This window comes from Tamandua tetradactyla, chromosome 4 (genome assembly GCF_023851605.1).
Source record: "Tamandua tetradactyla isolate mTamTet1 chromosome 4, mTamTet1.pri, whole genome shotgun sequence".
Taxonomy (NCBI): domain Eukaryota; kingdom Metazoa; phylum Chordata; class Mammalia; order Pilosa; family Myrmecophagidae; genus Tamandua; species Tamandua tetradactyla.
The window spans coordinates 117235176-117252139 of record NC_135330.1 but is presented as its reverse complement, the minus strand read 5'-3'; the positions used below and the strand labels follow the sequence as shown (position 1 = coordinate 117252139).

Genomic DNA, 16964 nt, shown 5'->3' with positions numbered 1-16964 from the left:
GCTTCACAGGGGAATTTTAGCAAACATTCCATAAAGAACTAACACAGTCCTGCTCAAACTTTTCAAAAAAATTGAGGAAAAAGGAACTCTACCTATCTAATTTTATGAAGTTAATATCATTTTAATACCAAAACCAGGTAAAGATGCTATAAGAAAGGAAAACTACAGGCTAATCACCCTAATCAACATAGATGAAGAAATTTTCAATAAAATATTAGTAAATCTAATCCAACAGCACAACAAAAGAATTATACACCATGATCAAGTGGGATTTATACCAGGAATGCAAGGATGGTTCAACACAAGAAAATTAATTAATGTAATGCAGCACATTAACAAATCAAAAGGGAAAAATCACATGATCATCTTGATTGATGCTGAAAAAGCATTTGACAAAATTCAGCATCCTTTTCTGATAAAAACACTCCAAAAGATAGGAATCAAAGGTAATTACCTCAATATGATACAGGGAATATATGAAAAACCGATAGCCAGCATCATACTCAATGAAGAGAAACTGAAAGCTTTCCCCTAAGATCAGGAATAAGACAAGGATGGCTACTGTCACCACTATTGCTCAACATTGTGCTAGAAGTTCTAGCTAGAGCAATCAGGTAGGACAAAGAAATAAAAGACATTCAAATTCGAAAGGAAGAAGTAAAACTCTCATTACTTACAGATGATATAATGTTATACTTGGAAGATCCTGAGAAATCTACAGCAAAGTTACTTGAGCTAATAAACAAATTCACCAAGGTGATGGGATATAAAATTAATGTGCAAAAATTAGTAACATTTCTATGCACAAGCAATGACCTAGTTAAGGAGTCAGTTAAGGAAAAAATTCCATTCAAAATAGCAACTAAAAGAATCAAGTACTTAGGAATGAACTTAACTAGGGATGTAAAGGATTTGAATACAGAAAACTACATAACATTGCTAAAAGAAATCAAAGGAGATCTAAATAGGTGGAAAGACATTCTCTACTCATGGATAGGAAGGCTAAATATAGTTAAAATGCCAATTCTCCCCAAATTGATCTACAGATTCAACACAGTACCAATCAAAATTCCAACAACCTACTTTGAAAATTTGGAAAAGCTAATTACCTAATTCATCTGGAAGGGAAAGAGACCCCAAATAGTTAAAAAGCATCCTAAAAAATAAGAATGCAGTGGGAGGATTAAAGTCACTCCCTGACTTTAAAACCTATTATAAAGCCACAGTGGTCAAAACAGCATGATATTGGCACAAAGATAAAAGCACTGACCAATGGAATTGAAAGGAGAGTGGTGAAATAGACCACCAAATCTATGGCCAATTGATTTTTGACAAGGCCCCAAAATCCTCTGAACTGGAACAAAAGTCTTTTCAATAATTGGGCATGGTAGAAGTGGATATCAATAGCCAAAAGAATGAAAGAGGACCCCTATCTTACACCCTACACAAAAATTAACTCAAAGTGATAAAACACCTAAATATGAGAACAAGCACCATAAAGCTTCTAGAAGAAAATGTAGGGAAACATCTTCAAGACCTAGTAATAGGAGGTAGCTTCCTAAACTTTAGACCCAAAGTACAAGCAGCAAAAGAAAAAATAGATAAATGGGAACTCCTCAAAATCAAATATTTCTGCACTTCAAAAGACTTTGTCAAAAAAGGTGAAAGACAGCCAACTCAAAGAAAATATTTGGAAATCATATATCGGACTAAGGTTTGATTTCCTATATATACAAAGAAATCATTCAACTCAACAATAAAAGAACAAACAACCCAATTATAAAATGGACTCACAATATGAATATCTGAAAAGCAAATACACATGGCTCAAAAGCACATGAAGAGATGCTCATTTTCATTGGCTATATGGGAAATACAGATCAAGACTAGAATGAGAAATCACCTCACACCTATAAAAATGGCTGCTATTGAACGAACAGGAAACTATAAATGTTGGAGAGGATGTGGAGAAACTGGGACATTTATGCAATGCTGGTGGAAATGTATAATGGTGCAGCCACTATGGAAGACAGTTTGGCGGTTCCTTAGGAAACTAAATATTGAGTTGCCCTATGACCCAGCAATAGCACTACTCAGTATATACCGAGAAGAGCTGCTGAAAACAATGACACAAACAGACATTTGCATGCCGATGTTCAAAGCAGCATTATTCACAATCACCAAAACATAGAAACAAACTAAATGCCCATCAGCAGACAAGTGGATCAACAAAAGGTGGTATATACGTACAATGGAATATTATGCAGCAGTAGGACAAAATGATGTTCTGAAGCACATGACGAGATAGATGAACCTTGAGGACATAATGCTGAGTGAAATTAGCCAGACACAAAAGGATACATACTGTATGATTCTACTTTTATGACCAGCATAAAGGTATAATCAGAGGCTTATAATACAGAATATAGGGGACTTAGAGATACATGGAAGCTAGAGATGGGCGAACCATTAGCTGACAAGGTTGAACTCCAATGTAAGGGAATAGATAGGAATGAAGGTTGGTCTATAAGTAATATTACCATATTGAAGATGAATAAGATTGAAAGGGGTTGTATAGACCTACATGTCCCCCTGATTAACACTAGAAATATAAATTAATTCTCACAAGAATTACTTCAAAGATATGATTCTTGCACAAAGAGTGTTTAAGTCAAGGGTAGAGGAAAAACTGATTACATGCTATGAGCTATGTTCAAAAGAAAACCATCACCACTACCTCAGCAGAAGTAAATAATGGGGGAAGGGACAAGAGTTATGAGGAAGTTTAGACTTCCTATTTGGCGAGGGTGTGTTCATTGGTTTTCTTCCTCTTGGGAAAAATGAAATTATCTAAAATTGAAAATTTTGATTGATTACGGACTTTGTGCCCTCTCTCTGATGCCCAATGAATGCATCTGGCTGAAGGATGCACTGATGGAGAAGTAGATTGGTGAACGATGGTGTATACTTATGAACAAAGGTTGTGCTGCTACAAAAAGGAACAAAGTCGTGAGGCATGCAATGATGTGAATGAACACGTGGGACATTTGGTGAGACAAAATAAGCCAGAAACAAAAGAACAACAATGGTAAGGTCACCTTTAGAAAATGCTTGTAAGAAAACAGGGGCCTAGATTGTACGCTTTTAGAGCAGACACATTAAGTCTGGAGTGGTGATTATTATTTCCGGATTTTGAGAGGCTGTTTTATATATATAACCTGATATTTAGAGATAAGAATGAAGCCAAACAGGTTGGTGTCAAAGTAATTCAGAGCATAGGGGTAAGGAAAATAGTGTCTATATTTTAGAACCACACATACTCTTTGAGACCAATGGAAGAAAGGTTTATTTGGTCTGGAACTGAAATTTTCTGTAGTGCATAATCTAATTCAACCTATCTTTATAGTTCATTTGAACAACTGAAACAAAGGGAGCACAGAATAAGAAAGAGGTCCTTTAATCCTGTATAGATTATTGTGATGCCTAGAGACATCCTACAGTATATTAAGCAGATAATCAAAAAGTATTGGCAAAGTCCCCTGAGGGATGGGAGAAAGAATATGGAACTATTAAACCTTACCATATGGAACTATTAAACCTTCCTGATACTGTGTCAAACTTCAGGCACACCCAAATCAATAGGCCATTCCCTTGATCATGAGGCTTACTCTTGTGAAGGTTATATAGGTAGTAGAGAAGCTTAGACTACCTATAGGCATGCCTAAGAGTTACTTCTGGAGGACCTCTTTAGTTGCTCAGATGTGGCCTCACTACTCTAAGGCCAACTCTGCAAGTGAAATCATACCCCTCCCCACTATGTGGGACAAGACATCCAGGAATGAAAGTCTCCCTGGAACGTGGGAGAGGACTCCCAGGGATGAATCCAGACCTGGCCCTGTGGGATCAACAATTACATCCTGACCAAAAGGGGGAAAGGAAGTGTAATTAATAAAGTATTAGTGGCAGAGAGAGTTCAAGTAGAGTCAAGAGGCTACTCTGGAGGTTGCTCTTACACAAGCTTCAGGTAGACTTTGTTACCTATCATAACCTGCCAAGCACCAACTAGAACCATTCCAGTCAATCCTAAAGAACACGTAGGGCAATATATAAGATTCCACAAGGGTTCCATGCACTAGAGTAACTTTCCAGAAACCTACAACATCCAGATGGGTCCCTGGTCCAGATAAGTCCTGAAACCTAACCCAGCCTATCCAGAACATCAGATAGTTCCCTCTCCCTACTCATATTAGTGACAGCCCCTTCCAATAGCAAAAATATAGAACTGCCTTAGCCCAAACACCCCTAAAGAAAGGGATGGAAAGATCAAAGGTGATGGTGGAGTAATACAGCAACGACAGGATTTAACAAACGAATATGGATGCTGAGTCATTAAATTGAGATCTCTTTTAGTCTCCAGTATTTTAGAGCAGCTAGAAGGAAAACCTAAAATTGAGAAATTATAACCCATGTCAAACTCTGAAATATGTTCTACAATTAATTGTGGTGCTGTGCTTTGAAATTTATATCTTCTTTGTAAATATACTATTCTTCACCAAAAAAAAGAAGGAAAAAAAGTCAATTGTGGTGGTAAAAAAAATATTTAAGCCCTAGCCCCCTATATCCTGAAGCAGCTAGAAGGAAAAATACGAGAGGATCATATGGTAGCCCACAACAAACTCTGGGATCTGTCCTGTAACTACTTGTTGAAAAAGTGCTTTGAAAACTATTGCTTTTTTATTTCTTTGTATATATATTATACTACACAATAAAAAAAGTTAAAATTCAAAAAAAAAAAAGGAAATCCCTAAATTAGTCTAGAGATCAGCCAATACTTATTGAGCACCAGCTACCTGGTATAGACACATTAATACATTGTTTCATTAACCTTGTCTCTAAGTAAGGCTCCTTCCTGTGAGCTATTTCAAGTAATTGCTATTAACAAAATCAATGTATTCCTCTGTGTACATTTCTGCCACTTGAAACAAAATGATCATTAATATAGCAATTCCTGAAAGGTAAAAGCAAGAAGAGTAAGTGTAATCACGCCTGTTTTACAAATTAAGATATACATTCAGAGAGGGATAGAGGACCACAAAGACATTCTATAAACAAACGTTTTAGTCAGAATAATACTAACATTCATGAATTTTTCATCAAATAGGTAATTTTCAGAGCAAAATTCATTAAGCAAAAGAATATCTTGATCAATTTTTATAGAGCATTTTTTACATTTCACTTTACGTATGATTTGTAGTGACAATTTGATTCACTGATCTTTTTTTTTGTCCGTATAGAATTTTACCAGTGATATCTTCTACAGCTGAGCATTTCCCTCTGTGGCCAATGGGTCAAATACTAAAGAGATTCAATTATTTTATATTGAATATATATATTTTATATATATTTTATATATATTTATTTTATATTCAATCAATAACAAATTTTGAAATATATAGCTTTTTCAGGAAGGGTTTCATTTTGCATGATAATTTCAAATAATCCTTTAAATTTTTGAAATACTGATAGTTTTAATGTAATTTTTGGCTAACTCATGAGAAATCTGGATATTTTCCTCAGCTGCTCTATTGCCAAGATCCTTACCGATCTCAAAAATACTTTTCTCAGTTATGTCTTTCAGGCCTATCTATAGTAGCTCTTGCCGTAAAATATGGTTATAATGTTCTTAATCCCCTCCAAATTGGAGACCACATATCCTGTTAACGCATATGCATATCATAAGATGCTTAACTTTATGGCACATGCTCACAGTTCAATAGCATGTGGCTTTGAGAGAGTGGTCAGTTTAGTTCAGCTGCACTATAGACATTTTGGGTCAGATAATTATGTTATCTGTCCTGTGCAGCATTCCCAGCCTCTACCTACTAGATGTTAGTAGCACCCCCACCGCAGTGTAACAACCAAAAATGTCTCAACTTTATAAAATGTCTCCTTGGATGGAGGGGAGCAAAATCATCCCCAGTTAAGAATCACCGATTACCTTTATCCAGGATATGGAATTATGAGTAAAACAAACATGGATAAAATAAATAAATAAATAACATGGGGGACAAAACGTAAAATAAATTGGGTGGATGGAAACACTAGTGGTCAATGAGAGGGAGGGGTAAGGGGTATGGTATGTTTGAGTTTTTTCTTTTTTCTTTTCATTTCTTTTCCTGGAGTATTACAAATGTTCTAAAAAATTATCATGGTAATGAATACACAATGATGTGATGATATTGTGAGACACTGATTGTACACCATGTGTGGAATGTACGTGTGACGATTTCTCAATAAAAATATAATAATAAAAAAATCATTGATTTAGTTGTCATCATTGATAATACTAAGGAGAAAACCAAAGGAATTGGCAATTTCCATGTTAGTGTCCATGCCCCTAATACAGATCTTTCAAACAATTTATTAGGTTAAAACTGTTCTGGGTTTTTACTGCTAAATTCTTTAATACACAACAGAATCAGAATGTCCTTAGGGTCAATAGAGCCTACTATAGGTTTAAAACAATTAATATTTTCCCCCAAAGTTTAGTACTTAGTAAATAAAGAGCTAACAACTGAATCTTTGAGGGCCCTAACATGGCCCTTTTTCTCTTAATACCACATTCCTCAGTTGAAGTCCAAGTTCTATATTCCCCCTCTCCAAACAAAGTCATTTATTATTATTTAAATATATTGTAGCCCAAGAATACAATCTAAAAATCACAAACATTACATAGGATATTTACTGCATTGAGCGTATATATTTTAAAATAGTCTTCTATGTAGCCAAGAATGGGAAATTGGAAAAATCATATAGATACATATATGAACCTAATACCTACTTTAAATTATTATGTACAGCAATACTTATCAATGTTAATACTTTCATAATGACTGAGTGAGAATAAGTTATAAAACACACATGACCCCATTTTTAAAAGAGAAAAATATATATTAGTATAAATAAATAAATTCATACACACATACACACGCAAAAAAGTATTTGCAAAGCCCCCGTTCCTTGGGGGAATGGTGAGAAAGAAAAAGAAAGAAAAAGAAAAAAATAAAAATACTTCTGTAAACAAATTTATTTCATGCACAAGAGTCCTAAAGAAAAAAGTAAATTTCTTTAATAATAATGGTATTAACAAATGGGACTAAATGTCATGGTGGACTTAAACAGTTATGTTTCCAGGCCTATCATTTGATTTATGATATGTTTAACATTAGCGTCCTATTGAATTGCTCCATCTGTGAAATTACTACATTACTCTTTATCGAAAACTCAGCAGCACATAACTCCTTGTTAATCTCTTTGTTCTCAAAACCAAGAGCCAGGATTACTAAATGAAGTTTAAAGGGATATAAAGAATTTGCAAACTCTGGGTACTGTGACGACAAAGCATGAAAAGTAAGGGCCTGTCCTGAGAGCCAATAAGGCAACTCCAGTCTTTCCCACTTCATCTCTCTATGAACTTTAATAAAATAAGCCATTGAAAGCTTATTAGGTACAAGGGGTTGACAGGTACTGAAAGGAATATAAAGAAAAATAAGACCAAGCCCCTGTCCTCTGGAAACTTACAGTCCAGGAGAAATAAGAATAGTATATAACTTGCACCTATTGTTTACATAGCTTGTTGCTCTTTTTCCAAACTACCAGGAAGCAATGCTGATTAAATGCAGAGATACTGAGCTACTTTATGCTTACTGAATCATTATACAGATATTTCTTTTTATTTTTTTTTATTTTATTTTATTTTATTTTTTTTTGAGTGTCCATTTTCTGGCTTTTCTCCTTGTACCAGTTCTTTTTTTTTTTTTTTTTTAACTTTTTTTACTGTATACTATAACAGATACACAAAGCAAAAAAAGGAAAAAGCAATAGTTTTCAAAGGACTCTTCAGTAAGCAGTTACAGGACAGATCCCAGAGTTTGTCATGGGCTACCATACCATCCTCTTTCTTTTTATTTTCTGATGTATTAGAGTGGCCAGAGGGAAATACCTGAAATTTCTGAGCTGTAATCCAGCTGCTTTGATCTTTGATGCTGATTGTCTAACTATAAACAATCTTTATCTTGTGATTGCAAAAACTGGGTGACTGACCCCACTTATACCTCTACACCCCTTATCCTATTTTTCAACTTTAGAGTCTTATGATCAATAAAGACAGCCCCTAATGTTTACTAATGAAGGCCTTCAGTCAGCCCACAACTAACACACCCCAATTCCAAAGCTATTTTGATAGATGGAGCCGGATCTAACTAAAATTGGCCTGCCTGACATGCGCAATACCTTAAACTTTAACCTATTAAGTATAAATAGGTTCTATAATTAAGCATGTAATCATCTGTACATGCTGAATAATTAGATAATCTCTAACATCATATTAAACCACTGTTGTCATTATCCTAAACCTTCCTACCTTTTGATACTATAAAACTATCAGAGTTACTGTAGTTCATAGAGATTTGGGGCCTGATAGGCCATCTGATCTGCTTCAAGCATTCAACTCATTCTCTCTTTAAAATCCCAGTGTCTCAGAAATTGGTCATTTGAGTGCATCAGGCTGAGAACCAACCACTTTTGATCGGTATCTGTGCCAGTTTGAAAGGATTACGCACCCTAGAAAAGTCATGTTTTAATCCTGATCCATTTAAGAAGGCAGTCATTTCTTTTAATCCCTGTTCAGCACTACAGGTTGGAAACTTGACTGGATTATCTCCAGGAGATGTGACACACACAATTGTGGGTATTAACCTTTGATTAGAGGGACTTGTGACTCCACCCATTCCAGGTGGGTCTTGATTAATTAACTGGAATCCTTTAAAAGGGGAAACATTTTGGAGGTAGAGCCATGAGAACCAGGAGAGTCCACATAGCCAGAGACCTCTGGAGATAAAATAGGAAAATACCCCTGGGAAAGCTTTATGAAACAAGGAACCTGGAGAGAAAGCTAGCAGACATAGCCATGTTTGCCATATGCCTTTCCAGTTGAGTGAGAAACCCTGAACTTCATTGGCCTTTGTGAACCAAGATATCTTTTCCTGGATGCCTTGGATTGGACGTTTCTATAGACTTACTTTAATTAAGACATTTTCACGGCCTTAGAACTGTAAACTTGCAACTTCATAAATTCCCCTTTGTAAAAGCTGTTCTGTTTCTAGAATATTGAGTTCTGGCAGCTAGCAAACTACAACAGTATCATTACTGGTCACATGTATAAGGGCAGCTGTTCTAGTTTGCTAGCTGCCGGAATGCAACACACCAGAGGCAGATTGGCTTCTAATAAAAAGGGGATTTATTTTGTTAGTTCTTCAGAGGAAAGGCAGCTAACTTTCCACTGAGGTTCTTTCTTACGTGGAAGGCACAGGATAGTCTCTGCTGGTCTTCTCTCCAGGCCCCTGGGTTCCAACAACTTTCCCCAGGGTGACTTATTTCTGCATCTCCAAAAGCCTGGGCTGAGCTGCAAGTGCTGAGATGAGAAATGCCGAGCTGCTTAGGCTGTGCTACTTTGCGCTCTCTCATTTAAGCACCAGCCAATTAAGTCAAACATCACTCACTGCAGCAGACACGCCTCCTAGCCGACTGCAGATGTAATTAGCAACAGATGAGGTTCACGTACCATTGGCTTGTGTCCGCAGCAACAGAACTAGGCACCTTCACCTGGCCAGGTTGACAACTGAATCTACCACAGCAGCTAAGAGCATCTTTCCAACATACACCATAATCCATTACAGCTTACTGCTATTTGTCTGTGTATGAGCTCTGGTCCAAAATGGACCATTCCAACCTTGATGGTCAACATCATGTCTTAGGGCACCTAAGGGCTTGTCTTCTGTTTCTGGCTTCCGTTGCTACTTGAATGTAGCAGCCTGGGTAAATTTCCAACTTCATTTATCCACCATTCTCATACTTTGTGACTCTTTGCAGGAGCAAGGCAAAAAGAGTTAACAATTTATTCCTTATAATCTGATTCTGCCAGAGTCAATGATTGCATCTAAGAAGTTAAAATGTTGTCTGTAATGTGGTATAACTCATATTTGAAGCAAAGCCTATACTGATTTGCTGGACCTAACACTAAATTTTGAGAACATTTACAACTAATCACCTATGCCCATATAATACAGCCTTTAAAAATCCACACCCACCTACATTTCTAACGTTTTCACAATCAACATTCATGCACAAAGAAAACTTATTTTTAAAAGCACTCGCATCAATTAACTCTGCTCCATCTGCCTACCAGATAGTTCTGACAGATCTGAACCTAGAACAGGCTTAATTTCTTCAAAAGCCAAAAAACAGAGTAACTCTCACATAGTTAAAAACAGATGTACTTTAATCAATAATAAAAGAAGCTAACTTTTATCAAACATTAAACATGTGCCGGGATTATATTAATTAAATACTCATAATACCCTATCCTCATTTTACATTTGAGAAAACTGGGGCACAATGTTAAGTAACCTACCCCCAAGTTCATACAGAGAGTGCACAAGTGGACTCCAACCCAGATAGCTTAATTCCAAAGTGCAAATTATAGACTACTATACTGCCACCCTTGACCTCTGCCTTCTAGGACAAAGGAACAAACAAACCAGAAAGAATGAAAAGAAAAAATAAACACTCTAGAAGCCATGCTAATCGAATAAGGGGTAAAATTTGAAATCACAACGCTATACTGAAAAAAACTTTGTTCAATAAATGAATGAATGAACAACATTAACTGCATGGGATTTTCTAACAAGGAAAAGATTGGATCTGGGCGCGGTGGGACGGGGGGGGTAACAACGACAATGAAACTCAGAATTGCACGCTAAAAACCACCTCCGCTATCCGAAGCAACAATGACGCCGACAAAATCTTGCTTAGTCACCTTAACATTCAAGAGCAACAACATACATCTCTTAATCAGTACACATATTCTAACCTCAACACACAACAAAAAAAGAGTCCTAAAACCTGCTGAGGGACAGCCAAAAAACAGTGAGTTGAGAAACCAGATAATAAGACTCTAGTGGGGTCACGAGTCAGGGGTATCATCTCCAGCGCGTCACTTTTCCCTTCTGGATCTTAGTTTCCTCACTGTAGCATGAAGGGTTTTAACTAAAATTGGTATGACTTTTAGCTGTAAGACTATTTGAACCCGAGAAGAAAGAAAACTCCTGTAAAACTGAGAAAGGCTCATGGATGCATTTAAAACACCGTGAACTAGGAGTTCGTTGGCGAGGGTACACTTTTAAGCCGTCAAAGCTCTGGCTGACACAGGGAAGGGAACGGCTTCCGGGCACATAGGACACAAGGAGCAAGGTCAAGTCCAGTTTTCACAACTCCTGTGCCTTGCTGCATTAACTTCGTCGTGTAGTCAAATCAAAGACAAGATTCTGGGGTTAAAAGTAGCATTGGGGGGACGGGGGCGGGGACCCGAGAGGGAAAAAGAAAGCACTATTCCAGGTCGTCAGAGACTCTAGTCTGACCCCTTGGTGAGCACAATGAAACTCCGGGGCCCAGAGAGGGCAAGCGCCTTCCCCCGCGTTGACACAGCAATTAGCTGAGCGGCGAGGTCGGCGCTAGAAACGCGATCCCCTGGCTGTCTGCGCAGCGCTCCTTCCCTGATGGAATGAAGCAGCAGGCAGGGGAGGCGGCGGGGCGCGGGGCCGCGGTACGAACCGCGGGGCTGCGGGAGGGCCGCGGGGGCGTCCGGGGTTACCTGTGTCGGCCCCCGCCCCGGCGTGTATCAGTCTGACCTCCGGCCGCCGCCCGTCGCCGTCCGGCAGCACCTGCCGCAGCAGCAGCCGCACACGCCGCGCGGCCGGGCTGCCCGGGCCGCCGGGCGCCCCAAGGAGCAGGAGCCGGGACTGCATAGGGCCGGGGACGCGGCGGCGCAAGGCGAGAGGGTGCGGGACCGAGCTGTGTCCCGGGCGGGCAGTGAGAAGCAGCGCGGGTAGGGGAACAGGAAGCGGTCCCGAACCGAGTCCGCCGGAAACTCCTTCCCCCGGCGCGGCGGGCTGCGCCTTCTCGGCCCGGCCCGGCTCGGCCCACGGGTGCGGAGGAAACCGCCGAGCGCAGGCCCGGGCAGCCTGCACCGCGGGAGGGGACCTTCGGAGCTGTCCCTCCCCGCGCCCTCACCTGTGTGCTCCACACCCCTCGGCCCGCCTAGTTTCCCCTGCCCGGTTTCCACTCATTTTCCTACAGCCCTGTCAGTTCTCAGGAGTTGTGCAAATGCTGCAGTTTTTAGAAGCACTGTCGATGTGGTTCTGCAGATACCTCAATGCACCCTGAACTCGCAAACGTTATGCTGTCTTCATTTCTACGTTAATGACCCATTATTATAGTGGGTTTACCCTCAATGCCGAACTTTCACCGGTCTTGAGTCATTGTAACCATAGCAGTGTTTCCTTCAAGTACTTTCAAGCTTTACCGTTTGTCCTTTCCCCGCACCCCCCCCCCCATTCCCTACAGCTTTTATCACTTCTAAATTCTAAATGAAAAACGCATCTCTTCGAGACATATAGAAAATGCCCAAATATCAGCAAGGACCCAAACTGAGCCCTTTCGCAGTCCTTCTGCAGTGCAAGAGTTGCTTAAGTATAACTTCTGTCTTTAGTAAGAGAAAAAAGTAGGACACTGCCTGAGGCTGCCTTCCTTTCATACATTCCATAAGCAGTATTTTTTCTACCACAAAGCAAACTAAGCTTAATATAATTTTGGCATCTCCAAAATGTCAGGAGTAAATTGACAAAGGCAAAAAGTGCAAATCAAGTTATGCAAAACAAACATGGGAAAAAAAGAATTCAGAAGACCTCACTTTTGGTTTGTCTGGGGCCTTGCTAATTCTAGAACAGCCTTAGTCTTTCCATACCTATTGATTACCTTCCATGTGCACAACTCTGTAATAAGATGCTGAGAAAAAACGGATAGGAGAGGAAGCTGGAAAAAAAAAAAAAAAGAGAAGCAAGGGTAAGCAGGGCTTGTGCATGGTGTTAAATGCATGGACTATATAGAGATTTAGGCTGAAACAGGCTTCTAACATAATTAGAAATAATAAAGATAATAAAAATTTGCATCAGGTATTACAATGTGGTTTCACGTATATTTTCTCCTTTAATCACCACACTCTGAGTCCACTAGGGGAAAATGACCAGTATAGGATGTAACAGCTTATAATAGTGCTTTTCCCATTTAAGCACACACTCCATGACAGGCATTGTGGTAAACACTTTAATGCATTATTTCATTTCACACAACAATGCCTTAATTAAGGTACTATTATTATCCCCCGTTTTACAATGAAGAAACTGAGGCTGGAAGAGCTAAGTAATTTGGTCACGGAAATTCCATTTATTCTCTCTAGAGCCCAGTACACACTTGAGAGAGCAGAAAAATAATCTAAGGCAATGTGGCAAAATGACTAATGTAAGCCAAAGAGCTCTTTGAACTAAGACAATAGGGAGATCCATACAGGTTAGACACACAAACACTTACTGAACAACTATTGCATAAATACCTTCCTACTAGGTACTGTGAAGAAAAGAGCTCACATCGAATAGAAGAAAAACACACAAATAAAGAATTACAATACAATAGGACATGTGTGTAGCTTTAGATTCAGGTACTCTGAGGTGAAACTGGGAGAGCTCAAGGATACTTCACAGAGGAAGCGATGTTTGAAGCGGTTCTTGAATGATATGCAAGACTTTGTCAGTATGATAAAAGGGCAAGTCATATCTGCCAGAGAAAAGAATATGTACAGAGACAAACAGTGCTAAAAGCACCTGGCAAGACTGAGAATAAGAGAGCCCTTCACAATGTCTGGAAGTCAAGTACATAAAATAGTTAATAGAGATAAGATGGGAAAGAGAAATTTGGGACCAAGTTGTATGCCAAGTGTGGTAGTTAGATTCAGTTCTCAACTTGGCCAGGTGAAGGCACCTAGTTCTGTTGCTGCGGACATGAGACAATGGTACGTGAACCTCATCTGTTGCTGATTACATCTGCAGTTGGCTAGGAGGTGTGCCTGCTACAATGAAAGATGCTTGACTTAATTGGTTGGTGCTTAAATGAGCGAGTGCAAGGTAGCACAGCCCAAGCAGCTCAGCATATCTCATCTCAGCACTCACAGCTCAGCCCAGGCCTTGGGGAGGAATCACCCCAGGGAAAGTTGTTGGAACCCAGAGGCCTGGAGAGAAGGCCAGCAGAGATCGCCCTAACCTCAGATGAAAGTTAGCTGCCTTTCCTCTGAAGAACTACTAAAATAAATCCCCTTTTATTAAAAGCCAATCCGTCTCTGGTGTGTTGCATTCCAGCAGCTAGCAACCTAGAACACCAAGGGAAAAGAGTTTGCACATTACCCACTGGGAAATGGGAAGATAGATGGTAAATATTTTTTAGAGTGGCAAATCTGCAATGAGGAAGTTGGATTGGCATTAGAGAGATGGTAGCACCTGAGCTTTACTTTGCATGATAGTTTAAATTAGGATAAATGAAGTCAGGTATAAAGCATGAGTAGAGGCTTGAAGTACTAACAAGCATGGCTAATTTATGGGGCCAGTGCAACCAGCCTGATGAGAGATGTAATCCTCAGAGAGTAGTACAAGATACTGTCAGAGAGAAAGAAAAAGATAATGGAGTACAGACTCTAGAATGCCTGAATGAAGGACTGGGATTTTATCTTACAGGCAGATTTGGTAGTGACTGGACGTTTTGATGATATTTTAGGCACCTGCATGCACTATGAATTGAATAGGGAAGACCGCATTAGGTTCTAGCTATATAGCATAAAATATAATCTCTGCTGGAGACTCTGTCACATCCTTGCTGGTGGCAATGAGGCTGATGGGAAAGAATAGATTGTGGTCATCCTTTTAAAGATGAACTAAAGCTGTTTGGTTTTAAAAGACATCCATCACAACTTCCACATAACTTCTCTCAAATTGTCACTTAAATACCTGTTCACATACTTTGAAAAAAAAATTACTCTACAAAAAACTGGGACCAATTGTCAAGCTATTTCCAGAGTCTGGAAGGAAAATTTTTCTCCAACCACACTAATGTAAATGGATGGGAAAATGGAATCAATGACCCATCCATGGTATGTCCAATTGAAGAAGATAGCTGCTTTATTTCTCCTTAATGTCCATTGCAGCGGAGAAACCAAAGGTCCATGCAGAGTTGTTTCTAGATATTAGTGTGCATACTAATCATCTGGAAAGCTCAATAAAATTCAAATTCCCAGTCTTCCTTCCACCATACACATCCACTCAAATTGTGAGTCTGTAGGTCTGCAAAGGGCCCCCAAATAGGCATTTTTAGTAAGATCCACAGGAGATCACCTACACATCAGACATGCTGGTCACAAAGCTGGACAACAGTCTTCTCTGGGGCTCTGTTTTGCTGCTAAGACTAACCCACCTCTGCATCCCCTTCAGTATTTCTTTGAAAACAATTTAGAATCACTCCCCTATCCACAAACAACAACAACAACAACAACAAAAACTGAGCAGGAAATTGGAGAGAAGAGGAAGGAAGAGACAGATTTAATGGCCCCTTTCCATCAAGAAATGTTCTTAGACAAGGGCATGGGAGGAAAAGCAGCCCTGGGAAGACTTGGAACTATATCTTTTCTTGAACTGCATTTTTCAGGATATGGTAGGGAGGTAGGATAGGATGTTTAACTTCTCTAAGTCCAGCAGAGCTACACCTTAAGATCTGGGAAGGGAATTTGACCCACACCCAACTAGGCAAACAAGAAGGCCAAAGACAATTTGAGCACTCTGCCTGTGGGCAAACACTGTGCCTGGATAGACTGTTCTATATTCAAGAATTAATGTAAAGGGGAAATAGAGTCTATCAAAAATACTGTGGAACCAAGAAAATGAGGTAAGTAAGCCACTGAAAATGTATTGCAGAAAACAGGAAAGCAAAAAATACTGTCTTCAATGCTCAAGAAAGATGCAAGACCTTGCCTTTATGAAACAAGAGATACCAAGAAAAAAAAATATGACAAGTTAAATATGGGAGAGAGAGGGAAAGAGGTAAGAAAGGATATACTAGATTTAAGCATACAATGTTTCCAGATGCTAACCCTCCCACTACAAAATACCTGATAATGCTAGATGAAATATTTTAAAACAGCATTTTAAATGAATTTCTAAATTTGTAAGAAAGTGGTGGAAATTCTCCAATACCAGGAATAAATGTCTGCGAAGGTAGAGAGCACAACTGGGTGCCCTGAGGATATCCACTGAGCTTGCGGCCCACAGCTTGCAGAGAGCACAGACATGGCTGGAAAGAGGATTGAGCCTCCTGCATACAGTCAGGATTGAAGAGGTGCCATGCACCTGGATAAATGTTTGACTAGGAAGAAAAAAGTGTCACACACAGCAAGAAATCACATCTCCCTGCTTGATTCTAGGTAGAGAGAAACTTTTTTCCTTTAAGAATATATGCCTATGTCATTTTTACAATGTGACTGTATGATTGTGAAAACCTTGTGTGTGAAGCTCCTTTTATCTAGGGTATGGACAGATGAGTAAAAAATATGGATAAAAAATAGACAAATAATGGGGGAATGAAGGTTAAAATAAATTGGGTAGATGGAAATACTAGCGGTCCATGAGAGGGAGGGGCAAGGAGTATGATATATGTATGAGTTTTTTCTTTTTTATTTCTTTTTCTGGAGTGATGCAAATGTTGAAAAAAAAATGATCATGGTGATGAATATACAACTATGTGAGGATATTGTGAGCCATTAATTGCACACCATGTATGGAATGTTTGTATGCTAAGAATGTTTGTATGTTTGTATGTTAAGTTTTATCAATAAAAATATTTTTAAAAAATAATAAATAAATTTTTTTAAAGTTTAGAGAATAGTTCCAGGCCAAAGTTCAGAGGCTTACTGTGATCCTTTTTGTGCATGCGCCTTGTCTTGGGCAAGTCCATGTAGCCCTAAGTATTCCCTG

At 39.0% G+C, this 16964-nt stretch overlaps 1 protein-coding gene across 2 annotated transcripts in view; it reads right to left on the bottom strand.

Annotated features, from left to right (window-relative positions):
* The window catches only part of VWA8 (von Willebrand factor A domain containing 8), a 631595-nt gene that overhangs the window by 596099 nt on the left and 18532 nt on the right, over positions 1-16964 (bottom strand). Inside the window, exon 1 of one of the 2 annotated variants that reach the window (XM_077158361.1) lies at positions 11711-11956. The exons of the other annotated variant lie outside the window; for it this stretch is intronic. Within the exon in view, the coding sequence (XP_077014476.1) occupies positions 11711-11864 (154 nt within the window). The 5' untranslated portion in view covers positions 11865-11956. Of the gene's footprint in view, positions 1-11710; positions 11957-16964 lie in introns of those variants that run through there. 2 annotated transcript variants of the gene reach the window in all.